General features: G+C 46.9%; 1 protein-coding gene across 2 annotated transcripts in view; it reads right to left on the reverse strand.

Moving 5' to 3' along the window:
- Positions 1-13,983, reverse strand: part of SMG1 (SMG1 nonsense mediated mRNA decay associated PI3K related kinase) — a 1,401,298-nt gene that overhangs the window by 1,301,829 nt on the left and 85,486 nt on the right. For both annotated transcript variants that reach the window (XM_069210224.1, XM_069210223.1), the window contains one exon: positions 11,581-11,733. In XM_069210224.1, the coding sequence (XP_069066325.1) occupies positions 11,581-11,733 (153 nt within the window). The remainder of the gene's footprint in view (positions 1-11,580; positions 11,734-13,983) is intronic.

Below are 13,983 nucleotides of genomic sequence, written 5' to 3' on the forward strand. Positions count from 1 at the left end.
TGGTGGTGTTGTCCATGAACACTCACACCAGCCCTTCCGTTGATGGATGGTGGAAAGGCGTTCCATGAGAGCCACATTGCTCAGAGGTCCATCAGATTGATGTGGAGTCCGGATTCCTTTGATCGCCTTCACTCCCAGATGTCTGCCCTATCCCAGGAGTGACACACCTGTCATTGCAGTCAACTCTGGCTGGTGACAGGAGAGGGGTCTGCCGCTGACCCAATTGCCATTCGTTAACCACCACTGCAGGTCTTTTGCAGTTCCCTCAGAGATCTGGACCATGTACAAGAGATTCCCCGGGTGCTGCGCCCACTGCGCCTTCAGGTCCCACTGCAGAGCCCACATATGCCAACGGGCATGTGTGACCAGCAGGAGGCCAGGAGGCCCAACAGCTTCAGAGTCAGTCTCACAGAAATCCAGGATAGAGGCTGAAACACCAGCATCAGGGCCCAAATATCCTTGACTCACCGCTGAGGAAGATAGGACCAAAACTGCACCTTGTCCATAATCGCTCCGACTGAAATAAAGACAGGTGTGACTTCAGCATGTTGACAGTAAATATCAACAAATGCAGGAGGCTCGCCCTAGTCTGAAGATGGGAGATGACTACCTGGGGTGAGCCCACCTCCAACACCCAATCGTCGAGATAGGGGAAGACCGAACAATTTAACAAATAATGGGTTCTAAAGAAGAACAACTGATATTGGAGCGGGATAGGGAAAACTAAGTAGAACATGAGAAGGAACAACCCACCTTCAACACTATGCTCTCTTGATGGAGTCATAAATTAAAAGGAAGATCAAAATACCTTTAAATAATGGAACCATTTCTTATTTATTTTAGTTATTTAAAGCATGAATAAATTTCTACCACAGAATTAAAACATTGAGTGGCAAACTGCCACCCCACGAAAAAATAATTTCACACTCACAGACTACTTATATACCACTCATACCTGGAATATCATACTCAAATTCAAAAGGAATAAACACACAAAGAATCAGTCTTGTACAGCACCATATAAGTGCCCCCTCAAAAATACAACATCTTAGTATATATATATAATCTGTTGGTGGCATGAGACGCTGCAGATTCACATGCTGTGCATTATCCTGCCATCTAGTGTTGGGCTCGGAGTGTTACAAGTTGTTTTTCTTCGAAGAAGTCTTTTCGAGTCACGAGACCGAGGGACTCCTCCCTTTCCGCTCCATTGCGCATGGGCGTCGACTCCATCTTAGATTGTTTTCCCTGCAGAGGGTGAGGTAGGAGTTGTGTATATAGTAAATGTGCCCATGCAATGGAGTAAGTATGTATGTACATAATGTGTATAAGAATAATATATATTTACAAATTTACAAGTTCCATTCAACTTATAACGGCTACAGGCTCCCGGGGAGGTGGGAGGGCGCATGTGAATCTGCAGCGTCTCAGGCCACGAACAGATGTACACTGGGTAAGTGACATTTTCCGTTTGATGGCATGTGTAGCTGCAGATACACATGCTGTGCATAGACTAGTAAGCAGTAATCTCCCCAAAAGCGGTGGCTTAGCCTGTAGGAGTTGAAGTTGTTTGAAATAATGTTCGTAATACAGCCTGTCCTACTGTGGTTTGTTGTGCTGTTAACACATCTACACAGTAATGTTTTGTGAATGTATGAGGCGTAGACCATGTGGCTGCCTTTCAAATTTCTGTCATAGGTATATTCCCTAAAAAAGCCATTGTGGCGCCTTTTTTCCTAGTGGAATGCGCCTTTGGTGTAATAGGTAGCTCCATTTTTGCTTTAATAAAGCAGGTTTGAATACATTTCACTATCCATCTGGCAATGCCTTGCTTGGATGTAGGATTCCCTGCATGAGGTTTTTGGAAGGCTACAAATAATGGTTTTGTTTTGCGAAACTGTTTTGTTCTGTCAGTGTAATACATTAGTGCTCTTTTGATGTCTAATGTATGCAAGGCTCTTTCTGCTACCGAGTCTGGTTGTGGAAAAAAGACTGGGAGTTCCACTGTTTGGTTTAGGTTGAATGGTGATATAACTTTTGGTAAAAATTTTGGATTTGTATGGAGAACCACTTTATGTTTATGTATTTGTATAAAGGGTTCTTGTATAGTAAATGCTCGTATTTCGCTTACTCTTCTGAGAGATGTGATAGCCAGTAGGAAGGCTACCTTTCAAGTTAAGTATTGTATTTCACAAGAGTGCATGGGTTCAAATGGTGGTCCCATGAGTCGTGTTAATACAATATTGAGGTTCCACAAAGGGACTGGTGGTGTTCTCGGGGGTATGATTCTTTTTAATCCTTCCATAAATGCTTTGATGACTGGGATTCGAAAGAGCGATGTTGAATGTTTAATCTGCAGATAGGCAGATATTGCTGTGAGATGTATTTTAATAGAAGAGAATGCTAGGTTAGATTTTTGTAAGTGTAATAAGTAACTTACAATGTTTTTTGCGGAAGCATGTAGTGGTTGAATTTTATTACTGTGGCAGTAATAAACAAACCTTTTCCATTTGTTTGCATAACAATGTCTTGTAGTAGGTTTCCTAGCTTGTTTAATGACCTCCATACATTCTTGTGTAAGGTCCAAGTGTCCAAATTCTAAGACTTCAGGAGCCAGTTTTCTAGATTGAGCGATGCTGGATTCGGGTGTCTGATCTTTTGTTTGTGTTGGGTTAACAGATCTGGTCTGTTTGGTAATTTGACATGAGGTACCACTGATAGGTCCAGCAGTGTTGTATACCACGGTTGGCGAGCCCAGGTTGGTGCTATGAGTATTAGTTTGAGTCTGTTTTGACTCAGTTTGTTTACCAGATAAGGAATGAGTGGGAGAGGGGGAAAAGCATAAGCTAATATCCCTGATCAACTCATCCATAACGCATTGCCCTTGGACTGAGGGTGTGGGTACCTGGACGCAAAGTTTTGGCATTTTGCATTTTCTTTTGTTGCGAATAGGTCGATTTTTGGTGTCCCCCAGCGTAGAAAGTAATCTTGTAGGATCTGGGGATGAATCTCCCATTCGTGTGTCTGTTGATGATCTCGACTGAGATTGTCGGCTAACTGGTTTTGAATCCCTGGGATGTATTGTGCTATTAGGCGAATGTGATTGTGAATTGCCTAATGCCAAATCCTTTGTGCTAAGAGACACAGTTGTGACGAGTGTGTCCCTCCTTGCTTGTTGAGGTAATACATTGTCGTCATGTTGTCTGTTTTGACAAGAATGTGTATGTGGGCTATCAGTGGTTGAAATGCTTTCAATGCTAGAAACACTGCCAACAGTTCTAAATGATTTATGTGCAGTTGTTTTTGTTGAACGTCCCATTGTCCCTGTATACTGTGCTGGTTGAGGTGTGCTCCCCACTCCATCATGAAAGCATCTGTTGTGATCACGTATTGAGGCACTGGGTCTTGGAATGGCCGCCCTTGGTTTAAATTTATAGGGTTCCACCATTGAAGCGAGAAGTGTGTCTGGCAGTCTATCAACACTAGATCTTGGAGTTGACCCTGTGCTTGTGTCCATAGTGTTGCTAGGCACTGTTGTAAGGGCCGCATGTGTAGTCTTGCGTTTGGGACAATGGCTATGCATGAAGACATCATGCCTAGAAGTTTCATTACAAACCTCACTTGGTAGTCTTGGTTTGGTTGCATGTTTAATATTATATTCTGGAAGGCTTGTACTCTTTGTGGACTTGGAGTGGCAATCGCCTTTTGTGTGTCGAGTGTTGCTCCCAAGTATTGTTGTATTTGGGATGGTTGTAGATGTGATTTTTGGTAATTTATAGAGAACCCTAGTTTGTGTAGAGTTTCAATAACGTATTGTGTGTGAAGCAGACACTGTTGTTGAGTGCTGGTTTTTATTAACCAATCGTCTAAGTATGGGAATACGTGCATGTGCGGTCTCCTTATATGAGCGGCTACTACTGCAAGGCCTTTTGTGAATACCCTTGGGGCTGTTATCCCGAATGGTAACACCTTGAATTGGTAATGCACGGCATGTATTACAAACCTTAAGTATTTCCTGTGAGAAGGATGTATGGGTATGTGGAAATATGCATCCTTGAGATCTAACGTTGACATGTAGTCTTGTTTTTTGAGCAAGGGAATCACGTCTTGAAGTGTTACCATGTGGAAGTGATCTGATTTGATGTAGAGATTCAGTGTTCTGAGGTCTAATATGGGTCTCAACGTTTTGTCTTTCTTTGGAATTAGGAAGTACAGGGAGTAGACACCTGTTCCTTTTTGATGGTTGGGTACTAATTCTATTGCTTGTTTTTGTAACAATGCTTGGACTTCTAGTTGTAACAGGTCTAAGTGTTGTTTGGACATATTGTGTGCTCTTGGGGGCACATCTGGTGGGAAATGTATTAATTCTATGCAATAACCATGTTGGATAATGGCTAGGACCCATGCGTCCGTAGTTATGTTTGTCCAGTTTTTGTAGTATGCAGTAAGTCTCCACCCCACTGGTGTTGAGTGTTGGGGGTTTGTGACATTTAAGTCACTGTTTAGCTTGGGGTGTTTTAGGGCTTTGGAATTTCCCCCTTGCTTTTGGGAATTGTCCTCCCCTTTATGACCCTCAAAACCCTCATCTCTGGTACTGCCCCTGATAGGTGGGTCTGGCTTGTGAGGTGGAAGGCTCCCCTTTAAACTGTGGTCTTCTAAAAGTGGCCCTGCTTTGTGGGGAGTAGAGCGCGCCCATGGCTTTAGCCGTGTCTGTGTCCTTTTTTAGCTTTTCGATTGCCGTGTCCACCTCCAGCCCAAACAATTGTTCTTGGTTAAACTGCATATTTAGCACAGCCTGCTGTATTTCCGGTTTAAAACCAGAGCTCCGTAACCATGCATGCCTGCGAATGGTTACAGCAGTGTTCACTGTCCGTGCTGCTGTGCATGCAGAGTCCAGAGCAGACCTTATCTGGTTGTTGGAAATCGCTTGTCCTTCCTCAACAACCTGTTGGGCACATTTTTGGTGTTCCTTGGGCAAGTGCTGAATTATATGTTGCATCTCGTCCCAGTGTGCCCTGTCGTAGCGAGCCAGTAGAGCCTGTGAATTGGCAATCCGCCATTGATTGGATGCCTGTGCTGCCACTCGTTTGCCCGCAGCATCGAACTTCCGACTTTCCTTGTTGGGCGATATTTTACCTCTATCTTTATGCCAATTTTATCTCTCCTCTTTCTCCAATCTCTTGCTCCCTCTGCCGGTCACATTCCTGAGTCAAAATGGACCTACTGACATTTTAAATATGTCTCTTCTTCCCCTTTCCTCTCCCTTTCACCTCAAAGCTTGGCTTCACCTCCTGTTCCATCCCAAACAGCCAACCCCATAATGTCTATGATCTAAAGGTACGCCTTTGCATCTACTCACATTTAACCAAAAAGTGACATCTCAAACTTCAGAATTTCACACCTGTGCCTAATTTTTGGTTCATCATGTGTTCACCTACATAGATCCATACCTTGCCAACTAGTACCTCTACAATTCTCCTTACTGATAACTTTTTTGGGGAGAGGAAATGTATTTATTCACCTTTCAAGCAGAGCAGTGCCACAGCGTTGCGTAAGACAGTAAACAATGCCAACATCATGGCAGATTAGAAGAGCATAATCACATAGCCACATTTGCAGAGGGAAATCCAGAATTCCTGATGACCAAAGCGGCAGATAGACAAATTGGGGGGGTGGGGGGGATGTTGTGGCAGCAGGGCATCTAGAGGGGAAACCCCAGAAGTCCCTCACAGCTAGTACATCAGTCCATGTAGGCTGGGGGACAGACCAACCGGTCCGTAAACACCAGCCGCAGCACACACCTCACTCCTATATGTCTCTAGTCCATGCCCATCTAAGCCACAAGATATCGCCGGAGTAGCCACAGAAGCAGGGCGTTCAAACCTCCATGACCGCCGTCACACCCGCACCCATGTTTCATCGTTATTCGTGCAGCTTTTTCCAATCCTCCCGATGCATTCCACTCATGCAGACCTATGAGCTGTAGCACCTGGCGGGCATTCATCATCATCAGAGTCACACGAGCACCCAGTAGCCAGGTCATCAGTGTCTCCCTTCGTGGCCTCACCTCCCAGATGCTCAATCATACTGTTACAAGCCTCCAAATCCAGCTCAGCATGCTCATCTATCTGGACCCTGCGGAGTCTATACTCCTCAGCTATTGCCCATTCCACTAGATCTGCTATCCATTTATCACAGGTCGGGGGATGGGCAATCCAATGAATAGCAATACGCTGCTTCGCCAGTAACAACCCCAGCTGGGCAAACCGGCATGCCAATTTTCAACTTTATTAGGGGTAGAGACAACAATCCCTGCAAACAGTGCAGCATCCAAATCTCCACTTTAACTGCTGTGATAACTTTTAGCACTCACACTATCTCACATCAAAACGGCTGCAAGGACTTGCACATCCATGTGACATGTCCAAACATAGCTGGTGAGCCATCGCAGTGCACACAGTTGTCAGAACGCCCCAGAAATATGCTATGTAGGTACTGCAGTGTCCGATACACCCTATGTAAATAATAGAATTGCGCCAGTTTAAATCTGGCATTACTGAACCCTTCCTGCACCACCGTACATGCCCTGTTCCATTCCCCATCCGCCAGTGGCAGCTCCAGGTCTGCATCACACATCGCACGCACCGCTGACACGTCTATTCGGCAATCTCTTTTTAGGGCTGCCTACACTCGGGAAAGGAGATCTCGAGCAGAGCCCGGATTCAGCAACATCCTCATCAGATGGGACTTGTCCTCCAGGAAGGAGGTCCAAATCTCCCGAGCTGTACTCGATATAGTGGCATAGTGTAACAACTGTCCCTGTCCAACTCCGAATACGGTCCCTGCTTCCTCCAAGGTGACAAAGGAGCCATTCTGTTTTAAATCCCTTGCACTGTTACAGCCACCTGTTCGCCATCTCGTGAAGTCCAGTGCATCCAAAAGGGCCAGAAACTGCTCCAAAGTCGTCCATAAAGCTCAACAGGAGAGGGACCGAGCACTCCGGATCAGTTACTTCTAGGTATTGTCTACATATAACGATATAGTATGCACTCCATCCCCCCACCTTCATACCCTACACTTAGAGTCTCGCCTTAAGCTGCACCGTCATTGGCTCCATGGCTAACGCAAATACTAGCGGGCAACCCTGTCTCGTATCCCGCTCTATATATAGGGGGGTCAGACACCGTCATGACGGTGCGCACCCTCACTTGTGGTGCCACATACAGCAGGCGTACCCATGATAGGAAGCTCGGCCCAATCCCCATTCGCCGCATTACTTCCCATAAATAATCCCACGATAGGGTGTTAAACACCTTTTCAATGTCCAAGGCTACAAGAGAAGCCCGCATGGATGAACCTCGAGTTTCCTGCAGCACAAGAGTCTCCGCTGATTCATATGCGTACCTCTCCCAGGTCCAAATCCACACTGGTCTTTATGCACCAGGTGCGTGATCATTTGGAGCAATCACACTGTCAGTACTTTAGCAAGTAATTTTACATCAACATTTAACAGACACCGGTCGGTGGGTAACTGGGTCAGTCGGATCCTTCCCCCTTGCTTTGGTATCATGATTATGGATTCCTCTCTCCTGTGCACTGGCAATGCACCTTCACCAATAATCTCACTAAGCGTCTCCAGTAGGCTAGAGAGAAGAGAGGCCGAGTACCCCTGGAAAACCTCAGCCGGGAGATCGTCCGGTCCTGGTCCCAATGACTTTCCCCGAGGCATTGCCTGCAGCACCTCCTGCAGCTCTTCCAATCATATGTCTCCTTCCAGGTCACCAGCCTGCATCTCCGTCAACCTTGGCAGCTGGAGGCTAGCCAAGTACTCATCCACCAGGGAACCATCTGCGTGCATTGGTGAGGCATATACGCCCCTTAAGTGGTCTTGTAACAGTGAATTGCCCTGTGCCTGCCTCAGTATCATATCTCCAGCCAGCCCTCAAAGCGACAGAATCAATGGCGGGGTCTCTCACATTTGAGCAGCCATGCTAACATGAGCCGCAAGCGGTTGCCCTACCGATATAGCCGTGGTCTATAATCCTTGCTTACCAGCTAATCTAATCTATTCCACGTGACCTCTATCCACCTGCGCACCTCTAGGAGGCCTGCTTCATGCACAGCACTGTCTCCCTCCCGACTCTGCAACAGAGCAAGGACCCCTCCTACTGCTCGAGTTCCTGTTCCAATTTCCTCAAAATACCATACACTTTTCCAGTGCTCACTTCCTGCATACAAGTGTGCTGGGATACTGCTAAACAGGCCCCAGCACCAGTGTTCTTGCCAAAAATCAGTATACAGTTAAGTCCCTTGTAAAAGGTACCCATGGTACCAAGGGGCCCTGTGACGGTCCCCAAGGGCTGCAGCATGTGCTATGCCACCCTGTGGGACCCCTCACTAAGCACATCCACACTGCAATATGCCCCTACATTGTCCAAGTCCATTCTTATATATTTTAAGTGCGGTGTAGCCATATTGAGTATATGGTCTGGGAGTTTGTCATTACGAACTCCACAGCTCAATAACGGCTTCACTGAATACTGGGAAGTTTGGTATCAAACTTCTCAGCACAATAAACCCACTCTGATGCCAGTGTGGGATTTATTGAAAAATGCACCCAGAGATGCCATCTGTATGCCAGCCAAACAGATAGTGCAGGACTCGCCAGTCTGTGGCAGCCTGCCACTTTCAGACAAGTTTCTGACCAAATGGGGTGAGAGCCTTTGTGCCCAGAAACAAAGCCCCCTGCAGGAACTGTAACACCTGGGGGTTAGCCTCACAGACAAAGCCCCACTTTTGGCAGCATGTCCAGAAGGAAAATTAAGGAAAACAAGGAGGAGTGACCACCCTAGCTAGGACCACCCCTAAGGTATCCCAAGCTGAGATGACCCTGCCCCCCCCCCCCATAGAATCCACTATCTAGGTTTGGAGGACAGGGACCAATAGGGTTTTGTTTGTGTCCCCCCTCCCCAAAGGGAGTGGTCACAAAAAGGGTGTAGCCACCCTCAGGGACAGCAGCCATTTGCTACTGCCCTCTGACCCCTGTAATGCCCCTAAATCCAGGATTTAAGGGCTCCACTGAACCTAAGTCGTCAAATTCCTGGCGACATGACAAGAAAGAAGGTCTGCTAACCTGAACCCCCAGCTGAGAAGGAAGACGCAAACTGACTTGACCCCAGCCCCAACAGCCTGTCTCCTACTTCAAAGAACCTGCAAGAAGGAAGCAACACATCCTGTGGAACCAGTGACCTCTGCCAAGCTCCAGAGGACTGCTCTGCACCCCAAAGGACCAAGAACTCCCGAAGACAGCTGCCCTGTCCAAAAACAAACTACATTAAAGGACTCCAGGACCTCCCGGGATCCGCGAATCCTCACCACTCTGCACTCAACCACAAACACAGATGACAGGGGGGCAGAGGGCAGCGCCATCTTAATCTAATTCTCCAAAACACTTCTTGGGGGGGGGGGGGCCTCCACCCCTTCCGGGTAGCCCACTACTCTGATTGCACCTTCGTGACTGTCCTTCTGCATCCTCCACTCATCCCCAGCTTACGCGTCTTGGCCTCTAGGGTAGCCACAGTATCCTTCAAGGCATCTAGATCTGTCTGGATGGTGCTCACCTATTTTTTCAGCGGCCACTGACCTCTCTGCCACGGCTCGCAGATCCGTTCTCAACAGATTATCATCTACAGCTATAGCTATAATCTATGTATGCACAGCTTGCCCAGAATCCTCAATGGCCGCCAGGATCTGGGCCCAGAAGCCTCACACACTTCCCCCGGCAGCCCCCCAGCTTCGCGCTGCGACCCTCCTCCAGGATGCTGAGTGCTGAGCTGTAAATTGGTCCATCTTAGTTTGCTGTGCACCTTTAGCCACTATATCACTGCCCATGTTGCTTAAGGCACAGCTAACCGCAGTGGCTTGGCACTTCATGGAACTGCGCTATGGAGGGGAGTAGTTAGAAAGTGAGTACCTCACTCCGCATGCATATCATACGCTGTCATGCAAAGCTGGCCGCACTTCAATGCACTCACCGGGCCAGCGCCACCGACGCAGTCCCAGCCTAGTCTGCCCCCAGTCACAGTTGTCCACTATGTGCACTAAAGGTGCAGAAGGGAGCTCAAATGGGCACAGTCTGAAGCAGCTATCTGGCAGCTATCACGTTTGCCTCTGTACTCACTGCTTGGCGCTGAACGGTGTTGCCCCCGTCAAGTGGCGCAGACCTCCTAGCAGCAGGCAGCCCTGCTGCCGCGAGTCATCCTCAGGTGTTCTCCAATGTGGCCGGTGTGACAGTCTCTGGCATTTTTCCCCGTAGTCGGGCCTAGGCCGCCATGCCTCAGGCTGTGTCTCACACTGTACAGCCATAAAGTCATAGTGCCTCCATGTTCCGTGTGCAGCTTGCTCACACCGTCTCCTCTGCTCCATAGTAGAGGGGGGGAGAGGGGGGGAAGAGGACGAGAAGGGGGGAAAAAAGAGGGGGGAGGGTCACCACTTTGCCCCACCCCCCCCATCTCGGTCCTCCAGGACAGGATTCGTTGTCCAATTCTCTCCGGTGCTGCGTTAGGCCTCCTTTTGTAGCGATTTACACCCAACCCCCTCGCCCCCTCCTCCTCCCCACCCCAAACAAGCGGGCAGACAGCAGGTGGTTGCAAGTCACCAGCACTGGGGTCCCCAGTAGTACAAGACCCCAAGAGCTGCCTGCCCCAATGCTGCAGCTCTGTATCTGCCCCGCTCACGCTCCAGGCCCAGAGTCTCCTTCCGTTGCGCCGGCCATCTTGGGAGAGAGGCCCGCGGCCCTCTTTAGTATTAGCGCCAGCACCAGTCACTGCTCCCCTCCACAGCGCCTCACCTCCGCCCCCTTACCCCCCTCCCCCACCCTAACCTCCACACACGTCCTCCCGAGTCCACGGGGACCGGAGGAAGCAGGATAGTGGAAGATTCTTTGTTTGGGGTCAGGAGCACTAACTCAGTGCTACCGGTCAGCCATCTTGTTGACCACACCTACCTACTTACTGATAACTTAAGAGCAACAGATCAAGAAAAGAGCCTATTAAAACCCACTAGTTCCCAATCCTCAACTCTTCCTCAGAATGGGCTCTTAGTTTGACAACCAAGTATGAGTTAAAGGCTGTTCAGCTTGATTTTAACACTATGAAAATGCATTTTAGAAAGGCATTCGCTCAGACGTGTAATAAGGCTTATCAGCAACATCTCTGAAAATTCTGACCCAAGTCATCAGAAAAGCTAAAAACCTAAAAATAATGATTATTTTCATTTTGAAATGCATGAATGTTGACATTATCAAAAGGCCATTCTAAAGATCAGGATCATATATGAATTTGTGGTTTAATGAAACACCAATTTAGGACATTTTTAACAAATTAAGTTTAGTTATTCCCTTATGAATCAGCCATATGTTTTTTGTCTTCCATAATACATCCACATATAAAGCATTTTAAAAGCATATTTTAGTGTTTGAAAACTAACATTTCATAAAAAGAACAATGAATTTGGAGTTTGAAAAAGGACATTGAAATAATTGTGTTTGAAATCAAACTTTTAAATGTAATTTTATCTTACCCTGCGATTTCCTCATGTCTTTTGATGCTAAAGCACGATTTCCATGCTGAACACTGGTGAAATCAGGAGTCACATTGTTAACCCTCAGCTCTTGCCCCAACGACTTCCGACCAAAGGCATTTTCACCAGATCCTCCATTACCATTGTAACCACCTATGACAAATACATTTACATTGAAAAGGAAAGTTCATTTCATTCTCGGTCACTGCAAAGACCATCAATATTTATCTACTGCAAACAGGGAGAAAATGAATATAAGTTGGACCAGTCACACAGGGATGTCCGCAATATTTTTCAACAGGATTGCTGTGTGACAATAAGTAAAAGTTAAAAAAGACTCTCATTGATGATGCATGACATTGGACTCTTAGCATCCACCTTAGATACAGTAAAACTGATTTATGGCCATATTGAAAGCACGAACTACTCAATGTTCTTGAACTAAAACAACAAAATATTTTAACAACTACCGGTATGGAAGGTACTTGTTGAAATCCTGAGCAGGGTGTGCCTATGAAGGTGTTTGGGTGTTTCTTATTGCATGCGTGCAGGAGTGCCAGTTTCTGGGCAAATGGTACATATAAGGCAAGTGGACTGAGTGGGTACAAGGTGACTGCAGGAAGATCTTTTTATGTAATTCAGATGTGTGCGTTATCGATGGGGTGGGCAGCCCTGCCATGTTTCCCAGGTCCATGCATGATGTGCTGCTCCAGACCAACATTTTCTTTGAATTCTGGGATTTGTAATCTTTTTTATTCTATTATGAAAAAGAACTACAAGTCCCAGAATTCAAAGGGGAAAACCTGGACTGGAGTATTACATCATGCGTGGACCTGGGAAGCCTGGCATTTATAGGTGGGCATGTTTGTTTTTGTCTCCATGAGTTGTGCCCGAACTGACTGCAAGTCTCTTTGGCATTTGCCTCTTTGCAGATGTATGTTGGGCTCTCACTGGACTGCGAGCTATGGAGATTCCTTCACATCAGCCACTCACCGAAGATTAGACTATCGCATGACTCACTGCTGTTAGGGCAGGGACAGTTTGAAGCTGTGCTGGGGAGGCCAAAAAAAGAAAAAGCCAAGGAGAAGTTATGAAAGTAACAGGTGACCCTGGTGGGAAGGATGAGGAAGAAACAATCAGCACATTGGGGTGGGTTGGAGGGGGTGGATGTTTGGGGAGTGTTTTGCCGATAGAAAAAGAAAAGTTTACTTCCTAAATTTGAGCAGTGGAAGAATACAAGTCAGTCTGCCTTAAAAAGGGCTGTAGAGAATATATGCTCCAGGGGAGGGCCAAATGCAAGAAGGGGAGGGCCAAATACAAGAAGGGGAAGGCAAACCATCTATTAAGAAGCCAACAAATGACTAACAAAGTAGATCAATATCAAGCAATGGGCAGTTTCTAAGCCCACTGCAAGTATGGTTCACAAGAGGCTTTGCCTACAGGTAGTTAAAAGTGATCTGGCAGGCAAAACGTAAAACAACAAAAAATGGAAAAAATATGCCAGGGAAGGACAGAACAAGAAGGTGACCGAAGATGAATGAGATAAAGACAGAACCAAAAGTTCCTTGGGACTCCTTTGCCTCCAATAATACAGCACTTTTTTACCACATTCCAATCAAACGTCAACATATAGTCCATTACATACAATTAAAATGGTGCAGTGCTCCAAGTACAGTGGTACGCAAAATTAAATGATACCTATATACATCATGGATGTCATGCATATTTATCTCTATACAACAGTAACTAGTTGTGTGATCCCTAATAACTGTCTTTAATTTCTTTAGGGTAACAGACAATCCCTGTGAAAAAGTTTGCCTTTTGAAAAGGGCAGTCCACTGACCTTGCCCACACGGGCGGTCGGCACCAGAGTCACAACACAGCTGGATGCTGTGCTGGTGTTGCTTTGGTTGCGGTATGGGGCACCTCTGCCGATGCCGTACAATGAACGGTAGGGTTGATGCAGCTGGTAAGGTGGGCTTATCTGTGCCAGAAAATGCGCGGTGGCGCAGCTTTCCTTGAAACGCTCGAGAGCAAGGTCTGCCTTGCCTCCAAACAGGCAAGTCTTCTCAAAAGGCAAGCCCATGAGGGACCAATTGACATTGCCTGAAAAACGGTGGACTTGAGGAAAGCGTGTCAGCGACTGGTGACACTGGTGCCAATGGCATTGGTGTTGTCCAGACTATGACAAGTCATGAACTTGCCTGCTTCGCCATCATCCTGTATAGCCTGGGCAAGGACTGGTCCTACTTCCCAGTGACCATCTGTTTGTGGCATGTAGTGCTGTAGATTCACATGTTTAGCATGAGTCCACCATCTAGTGCTGGGCTCGGAAGTTTGCAAATGTTTTTCTTTTCACAAGGTATAGTGACTCATCCTCCTGCTTTTACTGCACTTGGTCCT

The sequence above is a fragment of the Pleurodeles waltl genome, chromosome 10 (genome assembly GCF_031143425.1).
Source record: "Pleurodeles waltl isolate 20211129_DDA chromosome 10, aPleWal1.hap1.20221129, whole genome shotgun sequence".
In the NCBI taxonomy this organism is placed as follows: domain Eukaryota; kingdom Metazoa; phylum Chordata; class Amphibia; order Caudata; family Salamandridae; genus Pleurodeles; species Pleurodeles waltl.